Source organism: Desmodus rotundus, chromosome X, assembly GCF_022682495.2.
Source record: "Desmodus rotundus isolate HL8 chromosome X, HLdesRot8A.1, whole genome shotgun sequence".
In the NCBI taxonomy this organism is placed as follows: domain Eukaryota; kingdom Metazoa; phylum Chordata; class Mammalia; order Chiroptera; family Phyllostomidae; genus Desmodus; species Desmodus rotundus.
In genome coordinates, this window is record NC_071400.1 from 98,135,526 (window position 1) to 98,149,445 (window position 13,920).

The 13,920-nt window shown below is 56.0% G+C and overlaps 1 protein-coding gene across 6 annotated transcripts in view; it reads right to left on the reverse strand.

Moving 5' to 3' along the window:
- The window catches only part of SHROOM2 (shroom family member 2), a 96,570-nt gene that overhangs the window by 27,334 nt on the left and 55,316 nt on the right, over positions 1-13,920 (reverse strand). For 4 of the 6 annotated variants that reach the window (XM_053916870.2, XM_053916869.2, XM_053916874.2 and 1 more), the window contains exons 3-5: positions 9,945-10,070; positions 5,601-8,010; positions 4,251-4,348 (exon numbers count right to left, since the gene is read on the reverse strand). In XM_053916870.2, the coding sequence (XP_053772845.1) occupies positions 4,251-4,348; positions 5,601-8,010; positions 9,945-10,070 (2,634 nt within the window). Of the gene's footprint in view, positions 1-4,250; positions 4,349-5,600; positions 8,011-9,944; positions 10,071-11,118; positions 11,350-13,920 lie in introns of those variants that run through there. The other 2 variants (XM_053916873.2, XM_053916872.2) reach the window with 1 other exon arrangement.

Sequence of the window (13,920 nt, forward strand, 5' to 3'; positions counted from 1 at the left end):
TCCCCAGCCTCTCTCTCCCCGGCCCAACCCCAAGCCCCATAACCCTGCAACCACAGGCATGAAAAGCTGCCTCCCGAATAACATGAAGCCACACGACCACACCAGCAAGTCAGCAAACCTGCGGCCGCCTGCCCTGACTCTGCGTTTCCTAAAACCACGTGGGCGGAGATGCGAGGAGAAAACAGAGCTGCCAGTGAAGACGCAGAATCAAGCCAGCACCCTGCCTGGGAGCTCAGAGCATGGTCCTGAGGTGCTCAGGTTGCAAGTTCAAGCCCAGTCAGGGCACGATGTTTCTCTTTGTAAAAAAACCATTTAAGTCCTGGCTGGTGTGGCTCAGTGGATTGAGCGCTGGCCTGGGAACCAAAGGGTCACCGGTTCAATTCCCAATCAGGGCACATGCCTGCGTTACTGGCCAGGATCCCAGTAGGGGGCGCTTGAGAGGCAACCACAGATTGATATTTCTCTCCCCCTCTCTCTCTCCCTCCCTTCCCCTCTAAGAATAAATAATCTTTAAAAAAATTAAAAGTATACGAACATATATAAACACACACACACACACAGAGAACACTAGCTAGCAGACCCTGGGTACAGAGTTGTTCCGCCGGCTGCTGTTTCTGACTTCTCAGATGATGAGAAGTGCACACAGCATGCGGTGGGAGGACGCCAGGCCTGACGGGGCTCAGCCCTGCAAGTCCCCCAAGCCTGAGTTTCGCCCTGTTACTCCAGCTTCCTAATTACCCAGCCAGGCAGTTCAGAATAGAAAGCTTCAATTGCCCCTCCTGTAATTGAAGGCCCGGAGACGTAAACGCCCTCCTTAAAGCCACAAACGAGGGGGAGCTTGGATGGGAAATCTGTCTGTCTTCCCCTGAAATCTACTCATACACGAATAACCACTCTCGGCCCTCACCTCTGTCCAGCAAGTTACCTCTCACATGGTAACTTGTGGAAAAAACACAAGGGAAGGTGACCCTCAGGTGGGTTTTAGCTTCCTTATGAATATGAAAGCAGCCCTAGCTGGTGTGGCTCAGTGGGTTAAGCGCTGGCCTGTGAACCAAAGGGTTACTGGTTCAATTCCCAGTCAGGGCACATGCCTGGGTTGTGGGCCAGGTCCCCAGTAGGGGGCGTGCAAGAGGCAACCACACACTGATGTTTCTCTCTCTTTCTCTCTCCTTTCCCCTCTCTCTAAAAATAAATAAAACCTCGATTAAAAACATATAAATAAATACATATGAAGGCACATCTTCCCTGAAGACCTTGATTTCATTTGGATTCCATTTAGTGGCTGTGATTGCGATTGGGGCTAAGTGGTCATTCTCGACCTCCTCTCCCATCTGTGCGAATGGAATATAGCGGTGCCGCTCAGCACCAGCCCCTCACACACATGGGGTGCAAGTGGCCAGAAGGCGGTGAAGAAGAAGGGACCTGCCAGAGCCTCCAGCCCCTGAACTGCTCCACCCCCAGGTCCCCTTTCAGCTTCAGCTCCAGCACCTCCCAGAACACAATGCTCATCCCATTTGCTCCGAGTGGAGCAGCAATAATCAAACGTGGAACTGCTCTGCTTTCTTACACGTGTTATAAACACCGGCCCGGAAAACACACCCATGCTTCCCCACCTGTATTTTGAGATGTTTGTGTCTTCATTCCAAATGGCATGTGAGCACAGAAGGACAAGGAAAGGAAAGCCCATTTCACTTCCACTCATGTACTCTACAATCTAAACAGAACTTCAGCTCCCAAAGTGGGCCAACAGGGAATCGCATTCACCGTCATCTACAAGGACTCACTCAAGGAACCTCAGGCTGGTATCCGTCTTTTCATCCGTTCACCCACCAATCAGTCCCTCCTTTCACCCACCTGCCCACCCACCCATGGTTATGATGGCCACTCTGACCGGTGTGAGGTGGTACCTCATTGTGGTTTTAATGTGCATCTCTCTGATGGCTAATGATGCTGAGCATCTTTTCCTCTGTCTCTGGGCCCTCTGAATGTCCTCCTTGGAGAAGTGTCTGTTCAGGTCCTTTGCCCATTTTTCAGTTGGGTTGTTTGTCTTCCTGGAGTGGAGTCGTGTGAGTTCTTTATACATTTGGACATCAAACCCTTGTCCAAGGAATCATCAGCAAATATGTTTTCCTACACAGTCGGTTTCCTTTTCTTTCATTTTGAGGCTGGTTTCTTTAGCTGTGCAGAAGCTTTTTAATTTGATGTAGTCCCATTTGTTTATTTTTTCCTTTATTTCCCTTGCCCAAATAATCTTATTTTAATGCTCTTCTGTCATCCCAAAAAAGGACGACAAAAAACTTTTTATACTCATGTACCGTGTACCAGATCTGCAATTTATACAATTTGTATTCTTTATACAGACTGGTTTACATTACTTTAAACTTATGTGAAATATCTGCACATCTTGAAATCTTTGCATTTATAGTTTTTGGGGGTGAGTGAGTAAAACACCGTCCCTTGCCTGAATTTTCATTCCTTTCACTATCAAATTTAATGTTTCCAGAGCAATATTTCTGGCCAACACTTCAGAAAAGAAACGCTGTCTTGAAAAAAGTTAGAAACCACTTCTCCATAGTCCTGTGCTAGCATTTCACTGCGGCTTGCCAGGCTTTAAAAGCACCCACAATTCTGAAAATTACTAGGTCTGTAGCTCAAAAGCAGAAAGCTTCTGGAACTAATTTCTGCAGAGCAGAGCAGTTACGCAGTCTGCTGGAAGACCCGGCCGTGACACAGGGAGCGTGCGGACCCTCCCCCTTCCTGTCGACCTTTTCGCTATTGATAGAGCCCCTTACAACACAGAATACGTCCATCCCGGCTGTTCACAGGGACTCTGCTCACAGCAGGGGGCTCAGCTCCAAGCAGCACACCAACCCTCTGCAGCTTCAGTTACACACTCAAGGGTTGAGCGCAGAAGCAAGGCCAGACCCACGGGTGCAGGGGGCCCTGGGCAGCTGCACCCGAAGCCTCGGCCGCACCCACGGCACACCCTCCCAGCAGGGCCCAGGATCGGGCTCTGAAGAAAGTCCAGCCAGCACTCGGCTCTGACTTGTTTGGAATCCGCAGGAATAAAGCTGTATTTGTGCCCCTCACACTCTGTAGGTGTATTAAGCATCGGCCTTTCCCTCTTACCCGGGGCTTCTCAGGGTCAGCCGTGCAGGGTGCTTGGTTCCTCACTTCCCATTCTCTCTCTCTCTCTCTCTCTCTCTCTCTCATACACACACACACACAATACCACTCCCGGGTCCGCAGAGCCACAGAAACACCCATCCCCTCGTGTGCGGCTAACAGCACTCAGTTTCCAGGCAAGTGAAATACAACCCCATGCCATCCAGCTCTCAAAAGCAAACATTTCACTGGGTTACTTCTGCCAGGGAACCTGGAACGTTGAGGGTGGTGTCTGAACATCGCACCCATCGGCAGAGATTCCCAAGGTGTGAGAACACTCGGCACGCAGCGGGCCTACCGTACACGTGTATTCCCGCCCCTCCCCTCCATCCGGCCTGTTACATGGGGTCACGCAACAGCTCCCGCGGGCACCGATCCTTTCTCCTCCGCATCCCTCCGGCGTGAAGGGCAAGGGACACTATGTACTTAATGTGAACTCCTTCCTCGCTACGATGAAACAGCTATACCTGCAACACTTTACAACTGTGGCATGCAGCTGTCCCTCCCGCCGCCACCCACGTCCTTACAGGTGCTCTGAGCTTTCGTCGGGAGCCAACGGCCTTGACGTCTACGATGAGGCTCAGAATCGACTCATGAGATACGCCCAATTCAGAGAACCCCTATTCCTTTCTCACTGACAAACCCTGGAGGCAACTTGGATTCGGAGACCGCGCCCCTGCAACCCAGCTGCGAGCGAGGTCAGGAAAGCACCCTTCCGTCGGCATCCTAGATGAAGCATTTCATTCAAGTGCGTGACACCGGGTTTCTCCTGCCGACATACAGAACCTTACTACACACAACACGCAGCAGCCATGTTCGGAACGGAAAACACCGCAATGGCATGAGAAGGCTTTGCTGCCCTTGGGGCTCCTCCCCAGGCAGCATGTGGGGCTGTGGCTCCGGCCAAGACTCGCAGTGGAGGGCAGGGCTGAGGGGCACCCGGGGACACTGGAATGCCGTTAGCAACCCCTTTGGGTTTCGCCGAAACCACACGCCCAACCCCGTTCACCAAGCAACTACCCCCATCAAGATGCCCACCCCCGGAAGCTCTCTCGATAACCCCAAACCCAAAGTCAGGCGCCTACCTTGGGGCCGGACACTGCTCCTCGTCCCGGACTGCGGAGGCAAGTTCTCCGTGCTCCCCAGGGTCCTCTGCTTGTCGCCGCGGCTCAACAGGCGCTTCCTGCCAAGGGCGGCACAGGGACACTCGTGTCAACAAGCCGCTTCCTTCAAGACATCTGATATTATGAACCCTGTCATTGTGGGCTTGCCCTGTGAGCCAGGACCACGGGGTCAGTGACGCAGCCTGCCGCCTTGACTGGCACTCGGCCACAGGGCTGGGAGCTCAGCTCCGCAAAGTGCTGTACCAGGACGACACGGCCAGACCCTGCGTCCACTCCATGAGGTCTGGTAGCCGTGGGACACAATTGGCTCCAAAAAAAAAAAAAAAAGAAAAGAAAAAAACACACCAAAACCCAAAAAACCCACAACCAAAGTGAAATGCAACCCAGCTGCTGCCGACTCGCTGCAGCAGAGCCCCGAGCCCCAGACATGCTGAGTCTGGGATTCCTGTCTCCTGACAGAGCGAACGTGGAATTCTCGGCGGTCCTTCTGCACAGGCCACGGGCCAGGGCACCCTCAGGGCAGAACACAGTGCTCCCCGAGCCCACGGGCCCAGGCCTCTCTCCCTCGCACACACTCCCTGTGCTAATCCTGCCGCTCGCTCTTTCCGAGACTCACCAGGGGCTGCCACAGGAAACCTTTTGTGGGACACACAGACGGGCAGGTTCGGGAGCCCCAAACGCAGAGACAGAGAGAGGGAGACGGCAGCTATCGACTCAGAAGCACTGATACAAAGACGGTGCTTGTGCGAAAGCTTCCCGTCAAGTTTGACCATCAACACTCTCGCCTCAAAAACAGTGCAATTCTGTATAGTGTAATGCAGGGCTTTTTCATTACGTTTGCCCCTGAGCAGTCTTTTAAAACATCGGCAAAAAATAAAAAAGAATACTAAAAGAACAGACACTAAAAATACTCAATGGCACCCACGTTTGAAAAGCGGCTATTACTAGTTTTCTTAACCGTTTACCTAAAACGCCACTTTTCATTTCTGAAGACAAGGCACTGTTTTCCACAGTTTCCTCCCAGGTCACAGGGACCAGCTCACGGGGCAGAGGGAGGCAGGGGAGCCACGGGATGACAGCAACAGGGCTGAGAACTCCAGGGGAAATTAGGGCCCTGAACACTGTCGTCGCCCTGGCCCTGCGGCTCAGCGCCTTGGAGCACCCTCCTGCGCGCCAAACAGGTTGCCGGTTTGCGCCCCAAGTGGGGAGGCAACTGATCGATGTCTGTCTGTCTGTCTCTCTCTCTCTCCCGCTTTCCTCGCTCAGTAAATACACATCGTCAGGTGAGGATAAAACAAGAGCGAGGCTCACCTGTTTGTAGAGCTCCGTGGACGGCGATGACCGTGACCGCTCGTGCACGTGCTGCAGCGGCTCGCGTGGGCCCAGGCTGGCGTCCAGGATGTCGTCGGCGGAGTGGTACCGCCCCGAGGCCCTGGCGTCCGGGCCTCTCCTCTGCGTCCTCCAACAGGCCTGATACTCCGCAAAGGTTCCCAGCCTCTGCGGCGCTTCCGGTGTGCCCACCTTTCCCGCCTTCCTGGGGCCGCCAGCACTTTCCCCGAAGGAGGTGGTGCGGGCCCTTCCCTGGAGCCGGGGCTCGGGGCCCTGGTCCCCGGGGCCGGCGGCCCACGGCCTGTCCAGCTTCTCCTTTGGGCCTCCGGAGAGCACCTGCCTCGGGCCAGCCCTCTGCGCAACAGACCTGCTGGTTTCCTCAAAAAACTTCCACCGGTCGGCGAAGGTGCCCACGGTGTCCTCGGGGTGCCGGCGGGGGTGCCGGTCCCCAGAGAGCCCCACCTCATTCATCTTCTCTGGCTCGGAGTAGGACTTCAGTTTCTGCTCGGCTGTGAACCGCCTGCGGCCCCCGATGCGAGCCACGTGGGGCGCGCCACCTGCGCACGGGGGTGGCCGGGCTTGGCCTGCCTCCCAAGTCGGGGACACAGGGCTGGGTTGTGGGCGGTGGCTCCCGGCCGTGGGTTCTGGGGACCCTGTGCAACGCTCCGCGGGGCTGGGATCCAAGTCGCGGCGCCTAAATGATGTGGCCCTCAGGACGCGGGCTTGGGCCTCCTTCACGTGGTCCTTGTAGGTACCTAGGAAAGACGGTCCTGGGGCAGCAGCCCCCGGCCAGCCGCTGGCCTCTCCCTCGGCCTCATCGGGCCCAGCCAGCGCCACGGTGCTCCTGCTCTTCTGCAGCCTGGCTCGCCGCTGCTGGATCTCGTTCCGCAGCGTGGTGGCGAAGCGGTCACTCCTCCGCGTGGGTTTGCCCACCTGAGCATCAAAGGGCGGAGGCCTCTCAGTGCCCGCTTCCTGGCCCTCCGCAGGCCACCGGCTGCCTTCCTGGGTCAGCGAGTGCAACATGGGCGTCTTGTGGGCGGAGATCTTGCCACTGTCCCCGTGGGCCCACTTGAAGGCGTCAGCGACTTGCTTCACACTGGCTCGGTCGCCGTGGCTGGCCCCAGGGGGCTCCTCCATTCCCGAGGAGCAGCCGCCCACTCCTCTGTCCCCTGGGTCGGCCCTCTCCCTCTCCTGGGCACCCTCGTGCCGCGGGAAGTGACCGCGGGGCTTCTGGCCCACCAGCTGTGTGGCGGGACCATCCAAGGCACCCAGAGGCGAGCCGCAACGCCAATAGCTGTCACGGGGATGTGACAGCTGAGGACCCCCTGGAAGGCCCTGTCTGGTGCTCACAGAGCGGTGGTAGCTCTGCCCACCGCTACCCCCCTTCCGGTCAGCAGCATGGGGCCACTTGGCTTGAGAGGCGTTGTCATCCTGAAAACGCTGGGCAGGAGCCTCCTGCCGAACCCTGGCGAGGACCCCACGCAGCTGCCCTGCCGGCACCGTGGCAGCCCCGGGGACCTCATGCAAGAAGGGACTCTCGTCACTGTACTGGCGCGGGTGCTGGCACCCGTAGGCAGACGGCGGGAAGCGCACGTCGGTGCTGGACAGAGAAGCCTGCAGCCGGCTGGGGGCCCCGTGGGTGGTGGACGGCCATGAGCAGTCCAGGTGCCCATCCGCAGCACAGCCCGAGCTGCCAGGTCTCCTGCTGTCTCCCGGGCGTGCTGGCCTGCGCTGGGCATCGGCGGGCTCTGCTCGCCAGTCGCCGCGGGGCTGGGCCCGCGTCAAGCCCGCCAAGTGCTGTGTGGCGGTCGCCTCTGAGAACGCAGGGCCCTGGGCCTTCTCGTGGCTCTTGGTGGCAGCAAAGCTGTCGCTGCGCAGAGGGGGCGGGGGCGGGGGCGGGGAAGCGGGGGCTTTCTTCTTATCAGGAACGTACCAGACAGGCCCAAAGCTGGACCGCCCCGATGTGGGCAGCTTCGGCTCGGGCCCGTCCTCTGGCCTGGGACTCCTGCTGCGCTCGCACGGCAGCCTGCACGCCAAGTGCCCGAGCCGGTCCTCCAGGCCCGGGGGGTCATGCCGGCTGCCAGCCGGCCGAGAGGCCTCCCACAGGCCCACTGTGTAGAGGATGTTCTCCGTGGAGGAGGCGTCCGCCTTGGGCAAGGTGTGGTCAGGCGTGCTGCAGCTGGTGGAGAAGGAGCCATAGGCCGAGTCCCTCTTGCTCGGGCCGCCCAGGTGGTCGATGCTGCTGTTGGACTTGGCAGCCGAGAGGCGGCCAGAGGGGAAGGGCTGCGAGGGCTGGTCCAGGCTGTCCACGCTGCCCAGGGAGCTGAAGTGGCCCGAGGTGCGCTGCAGGGTCGTCTGCTCCCACGCGCCCGACAGGTCCTGGGAGGACGAGCTGGGGACGAGAAGAACCACAGGGTTTCAGGGCTGGCACTGTATCCAGGCCGGCCAAGTGGTTTCAGTCACGCTCAGCAGATCTAGAACATTTGTGCTTCAAGGTGAAAATCGACAACAAACAGCCCTGGCTGGCGTAGCTCAGTGGATTGAGCACAGGGCTGCAAAGCAAAGGGTCACAGGTTCGATTCCCAGTCAGGACACATACCTGGGTTGTGGGCCAGGTCCCCAGTAGGGGGCGCATGAGAGGCAACCACACGTGGATGTTTCCCTCCCTCTCTTTCTCCCCTCTCTCTAAAAATAAAATAAATGAAATCTTAAAAACAAACAAAAAGCCCCACGGCTAGGTTGCAGAGGACCATGATGAGTGAGCAGGAAGAAGCCAGGGCGGTGTGCTGGCTAAGTCATGCGAGGGAGGCAGCTTTGCGTTCTCCGCTGTGCAGACAGACCAGGCACCCCTCACAGAAACGGAGCCTGTCCTCTCCACCCTCCCACCAACAGTCCTGAGCTCACTCTTCCATGACATCCTATGGGCAAGGACATACAAACGTGGCCGCACATCTGTCTGTTCCATCAAGAAACCACCAAATGTGGGCTTCAATGTGGGCTTCATGGAGATCCTAGAATATGAATCAGCTCCATCACAAACTAAAAGGCGCACTTTTCACCGGGGCTTTACCACTCGGCAGAGAGTCGGCGGTTCTCCAAACCTGCCTGGGGCTCCCTCACCATCACCTCCTGTCCCTTTGAAGAGCTCGTGCTGTATTTGGCACGGACGGCCGTCACTTCCCACGAGGTCGCTTCCACGATGCAGAAGACTAGTGCCAGCTGCCCAAACCCGACCTGACCTGCTTATGGCAGCCCCAAACACACACACCGACAGGCACAAGCACACTTATATAGATACGCGCGCTCACACATACACGGGCACACAGGTGCACACGTGTGCAGACATGCCTGCACTCACATGCATACAACATGAGCAAACAAATGCCGGTAGACACACATACGTGTGCACACTGGTATGCACGTGTGCAGATGCACACGTGGGTGCACACGCACGCACACATGCAGGTGTGTGTGAGATCGCACATGCACATATGCATGAACAAATGCAGTGTGCTCGTGTCCTGGCATGCATGTGTGCTTGCACGTGTGTGTGAACATGTGCACACGCAGAGACCCACAGCCCAGCACACGGATTCATGGGCGTGCACATACACACACAGAACAGCCACACTGTTACTATTACTGTCATCCTTCTGGCACACTGGCCGCTACGCTATGACGAGCGGGAGCCCCATGAAGCCGCAGTGCCCAGGTGCTGTGCCCTGCTCGCCTGGCTTAGCCTTCTCACCTTGATGGGCTGGGTCAACCAGCACAGCCTCTCCCACTGAATGGCCACCTTCTCCGTCTCTCACTCAGTGAGGAACCGCTGGCGGGAAGGCGGGCTCAAGGCCGGTCGCCACTGGGGCGTGCAGGCTCTGAAGCCCCGGGCTTCCCTACCTCCACAGCAGCACCTGGGCGAGCTTCTGCACGATACACCTGCTCAACCCATGTTGCTCTGACCTTTCAATGTGCGTGGAGACATCTCAAACGCAGGGTGTGGCTGTGGGCTCACGGTGGCTCAGAACTCCTGGCTCAGCTAGCCCAAGGACATCAGCCCCAGGCTCTCGATTGGTCCATTACACAATATAAATGAAGAGCAAGTTGTTCGTCCTTGCTCTTGGTATTCCAGGGTTTGTTTTCAAATACGGCATACCTGCCCGCACCGTGCACGGATTTAGTGCCTCCTACCAGCCGTGGGGTGTCAACCAGCGGCCTTTTCTCCTCTGAAAACACAATCACTGAAGGCAAGGCGGACACCGTCATGACAGAGGTGAGGCTGTGCGCCAAGCATCCAACTGCCCCTGCTAGCCGGAATCCCGGGCCTACCTGGTGTGGTGTCCGCCGTGCCAGGAGGGGCCGGCGGAGGACAGCTGACAGGTGGACATCTCGGCGTGGCTATCGGAGAACTTGGTGGCGTGCCAGGAGTGAGGCCGCCAGCTCAGCTCGTTCCTCCTGAAAAAGAAGGCAGATGACTCAGGGACGCCACCCCCACCCAGGACAGCTCTTCGCCAAGTGTGGAGAGAAGCCCCAGCTCTTTCCACCTGCTGGAGAGCATCAATTTCAGGTTCTTCTGCTTGTCCCTGGGCACGGACGCTGTGCTGAAACGTCTCTTACGCCAGTGTAGAATGCCGACCACAGGCTCCGAAAGGGGAGCCAGCCCTTATTCTTCCAATGTATTCTAGCTAAGTAAAACAAACTGGCCCTTCCCTCCCACAGTAGGACTGCAGACAGAACCTCCCCGTCTTCCCGTTTCGGAGCAGCTTTGGCCAGGAGCAAAGCACCAGGGCTGGAGAAAAGCGCAAGGAGTCACCCGCTAGGCTGGGTCCCCGTTGGGATTGCTTCTGTTTATTTCCTCCCTGGAGTACATGTGGCAATGTTGTAGTTACCTCAGATGAGCAGACATATACGCCTCCGAACCTCTCGGGGTGTCTGGGATGTGAACCACCGGGCCCTGTTGAGGGACTCACGATGCCCTCGTTCACCAGGGCCAGGCCACGGCTTCTGAACGTGGTGTGAGCCTTCCCCACCCTTCGCTCCACGGTCCCCACCATCCCATGGGTGGTCTGTTAGTTTTCTGGCCACAGCTGCCCAGGTGTGGCAGGTGCGCCCAGGAGGAAGTCCCTCCAGGTGCGGTGCACGCATAACAGAGCCTCCAGGCACCTCTGGCATTTGCAGTTCCTCAATTTAGCAGAGAACGAGCCTGGTAGTGGCCAGCACACAGCCCAAAAATCGAGCCTCGTTGGGTCCCTGTAGAATATCAAGCCTTCTCCCAAGCAGGCAAATGCAGTCAAAGGTATCATGCAATAAAGGCTATTCGAGAGGAAAGACCAAAAAGCATTTCGAACATAAACCACCTGACAACTCTGGGCATTAATGAGGAAGAACACCTGGCGGGCAGAAGGGGGAATACACTGACTTCATGACAGTTCCCCGTGCACCGAAGCAACAGACGAACACAGCCCACCGCGGAAGCACACGGGCGGCAGAACCAAGACTGTACCTCATGGCGTGCCGCAGGATCCTCGTCAGGAAGGTCCTGGCCACCTGCATGGCACGCTCAGAGGGCGTTCTCTGCGCTACCACGTCCGCGACCTCCTTCATCGTCCTTCAGGGCTAGCTAATGAAGGGAATCGCCCCGGCTGATTGGAACAGACAGCGAAGAGGAAAGGCAGGCTTGGGAGGAAAAATGCCTTCCACGTGGGCTAGGGCTGCGGTTCCTGGACCACCACTGCAGGGGTAGGTATTTTCTTCCTTCTAGAAAGCTAACCCGCAGGTCCATGTGTGTGTTGCAAGAAGACACGGGTGCCCTGGCCGGGTGGCTCAGCCGGCTGGAGCATCATCCCAGAGCATGCACCAAAAGCTGCAGGTTCGATCCCTGCTCAGGGCGCATACAGGAGGCAACGGATCGATGTTTGTCTCTCGCCCCCTTTCTGTCTCTAAATTCAATAAACATATCATTGGGTAAGGATTTTGTAAAAATCAAATAAAAAAATAAAAGGCACAATCAACAGTTACAGTACTAATCGGGGCTGTTTTTTTTTTTTAAGAATAAATAAAAGAAAATCCAGTGGAAAGGCTTACACCTGCAAGGTATAGCCGAGAGTGTCACTGGCAGAGGGGAGAGTGGAATGTTCCTGAACTGTATGTGCTTTTGTCAAGCACTGTAAACACCCAACGACCACCTCTGGGGACCGCAGGAGGTTCCTGGGGTGTGTGGGCCAGCACCCTGAGGCCTTTAACGGCGGGATTGACAATCAGCGCCGCGCTGTGGGGACAGAGAGGTCTGGTGCCACCTAGCGTCCTCACACAGTCATCGCCCCTGCGGGCAGCTTCACAGCCGCGGATGCGGCAGAACCGAGGGCAGGCTGAGCACCCTTCTGGCCCCATCATTCAGGTGTTTTCTTCCCACGCTCGGTACCCAGTCAGGTGGCTTTAAACCGCCAGTCCCTGGAGATGTGGGAGGAGCACACAGACGGGCCACAAGACAGGGGAACAAAGCGCCCTGCCGGGATAGCCTGGGAGACCAGCACCAGGCTGTGCTGGTTCGGAGGGGGAGGCGGGGGTGGGGGGAACCCTGCCCTGCCTCCTGACGGAGCTGTGAGCATTGCAAGCGAAAAAACGCAGCCAGCTGATGCTGCAAACCACACCTGAACCAGGTGTCCGCTAGGTCAGGAGACACACTCCCACACTCAATAGAAATGAATGAGTGAATGGGAGAGCCACCCCAGAGGCAGACTGGAAAGGCTGGGAGAGCTGCGGATCCATACCTCCAGCCGTAGAGGGAGGAGAGCACAGGTCAGCCCAGACACAGTGCTTCTGCGCAGGGACCCCAGGGAGGAACCTAGCGAGGGGAAGGGCTGACCCCTCCCCTGCACAGACCTCCCCCACCACCGCAGCAGGACAAGCCCACAGTCAAGCCCCCTGGAGACACTGCTGAGGCCTCCTGGTCATCCCAGTGTCTATATTGCAGATTCTTCTCAGTCAAAGGGCTGCTGTGTCTGGACATCTTATTGTACAAAACACGGAACACTTAAACGTGGAGAGCCCTGCCCCAGCCTGTGTAGTCCAGTTAGCTGGGGCGTCGTCCCCATTCGCCAAGGTTGTGGGTTCGATCTCCGCTCAGGGCACACACAAGTCAACATATAAATGCCCAAATAAGTGGAACAACAAACCGGTGTTTCTCTCCCTCTCTCTCTCTCTCTCTCATTCTCTCTCTAATCAACAACAAATTTTTAATGAAAAAAAATTAGGAGGCCTACGACAAGACAAAAGGGAATCCCACATGATGTAAGGATAACCCAGGACACATCTCTGTGCATTTCCTTCTGGGTGTTTTTACACAGAAGAGATCGTCCCGCACAGGCCGGGTCCCTCGCATCCTGCAGCCCAAGGGCTCTGGGAGCATCCTCTGTACCACGGCCACCCTTGCAAAACAGAACCTTTAATCAGCACAGAGCATAAGAGTCCTCTCGTCCAATTACCGAAAAGCCATGGTATGGCCAATTCACATTCGGTTTTACGGTATTCCAGGTAAAATCACTCATTCTAATGAGGGCTCCCCATGAAACCTTTCCCGCAAACTGCACAACAAAGCTAATCTAAACTTATTTCAAAATTTAAAAATAATTTTGCCCTGGCTGGTGTGGCTCAGTGGACTGAGCACCGGCCTGCGAACCAAAAGGTCACAGGTTCGATTCCCAGTCAGGGGCACATGCCTGGGTTGCAGGCCAGGTCCCCAGTAGGGGGCACACGAGAGGCAACCACACATGGCTGTTTCTCTCCCTTTCTCCCCACTCTCTAAAAATAAATAAGTAAAATCTTTAAAAATAAGGATAATAATTTTAAGGACACGAAATATATGGCGATGGAAGAACATGTCCGTTTGGTTAGTGGGCACACAATGCATAGACAGGTGATGGATCACAGAACTGTACACTTGAAACCTGTAAAATTTTATTAACCAACGTCACCCCAATAAATGTAATTAAAAAACAACCACCTTACATGCTATGTAAACACCCAATGACCACCTCTGGTCTTTTTTTTTTTTTTTAGAAGGACAGGGGTTACACCACAAATCCATAAAAATGCTAGGACATCACTCAGCGTTAAGAACTAGATACCAAAATTCATTTTTAAAAAATCAATTAAGATAAGTGCTTCAATGAAATACTTGTCATTCCCCTAAAGACCAGAACTGCCCCTCCAAAAAATAAACACAAAAAATCCCGTTGAGTGCTGGGGTATTTCTCTAACCTTTTCCAAGGAGGCCAACAGGCACAGCCTCACAAAATAAACAAGG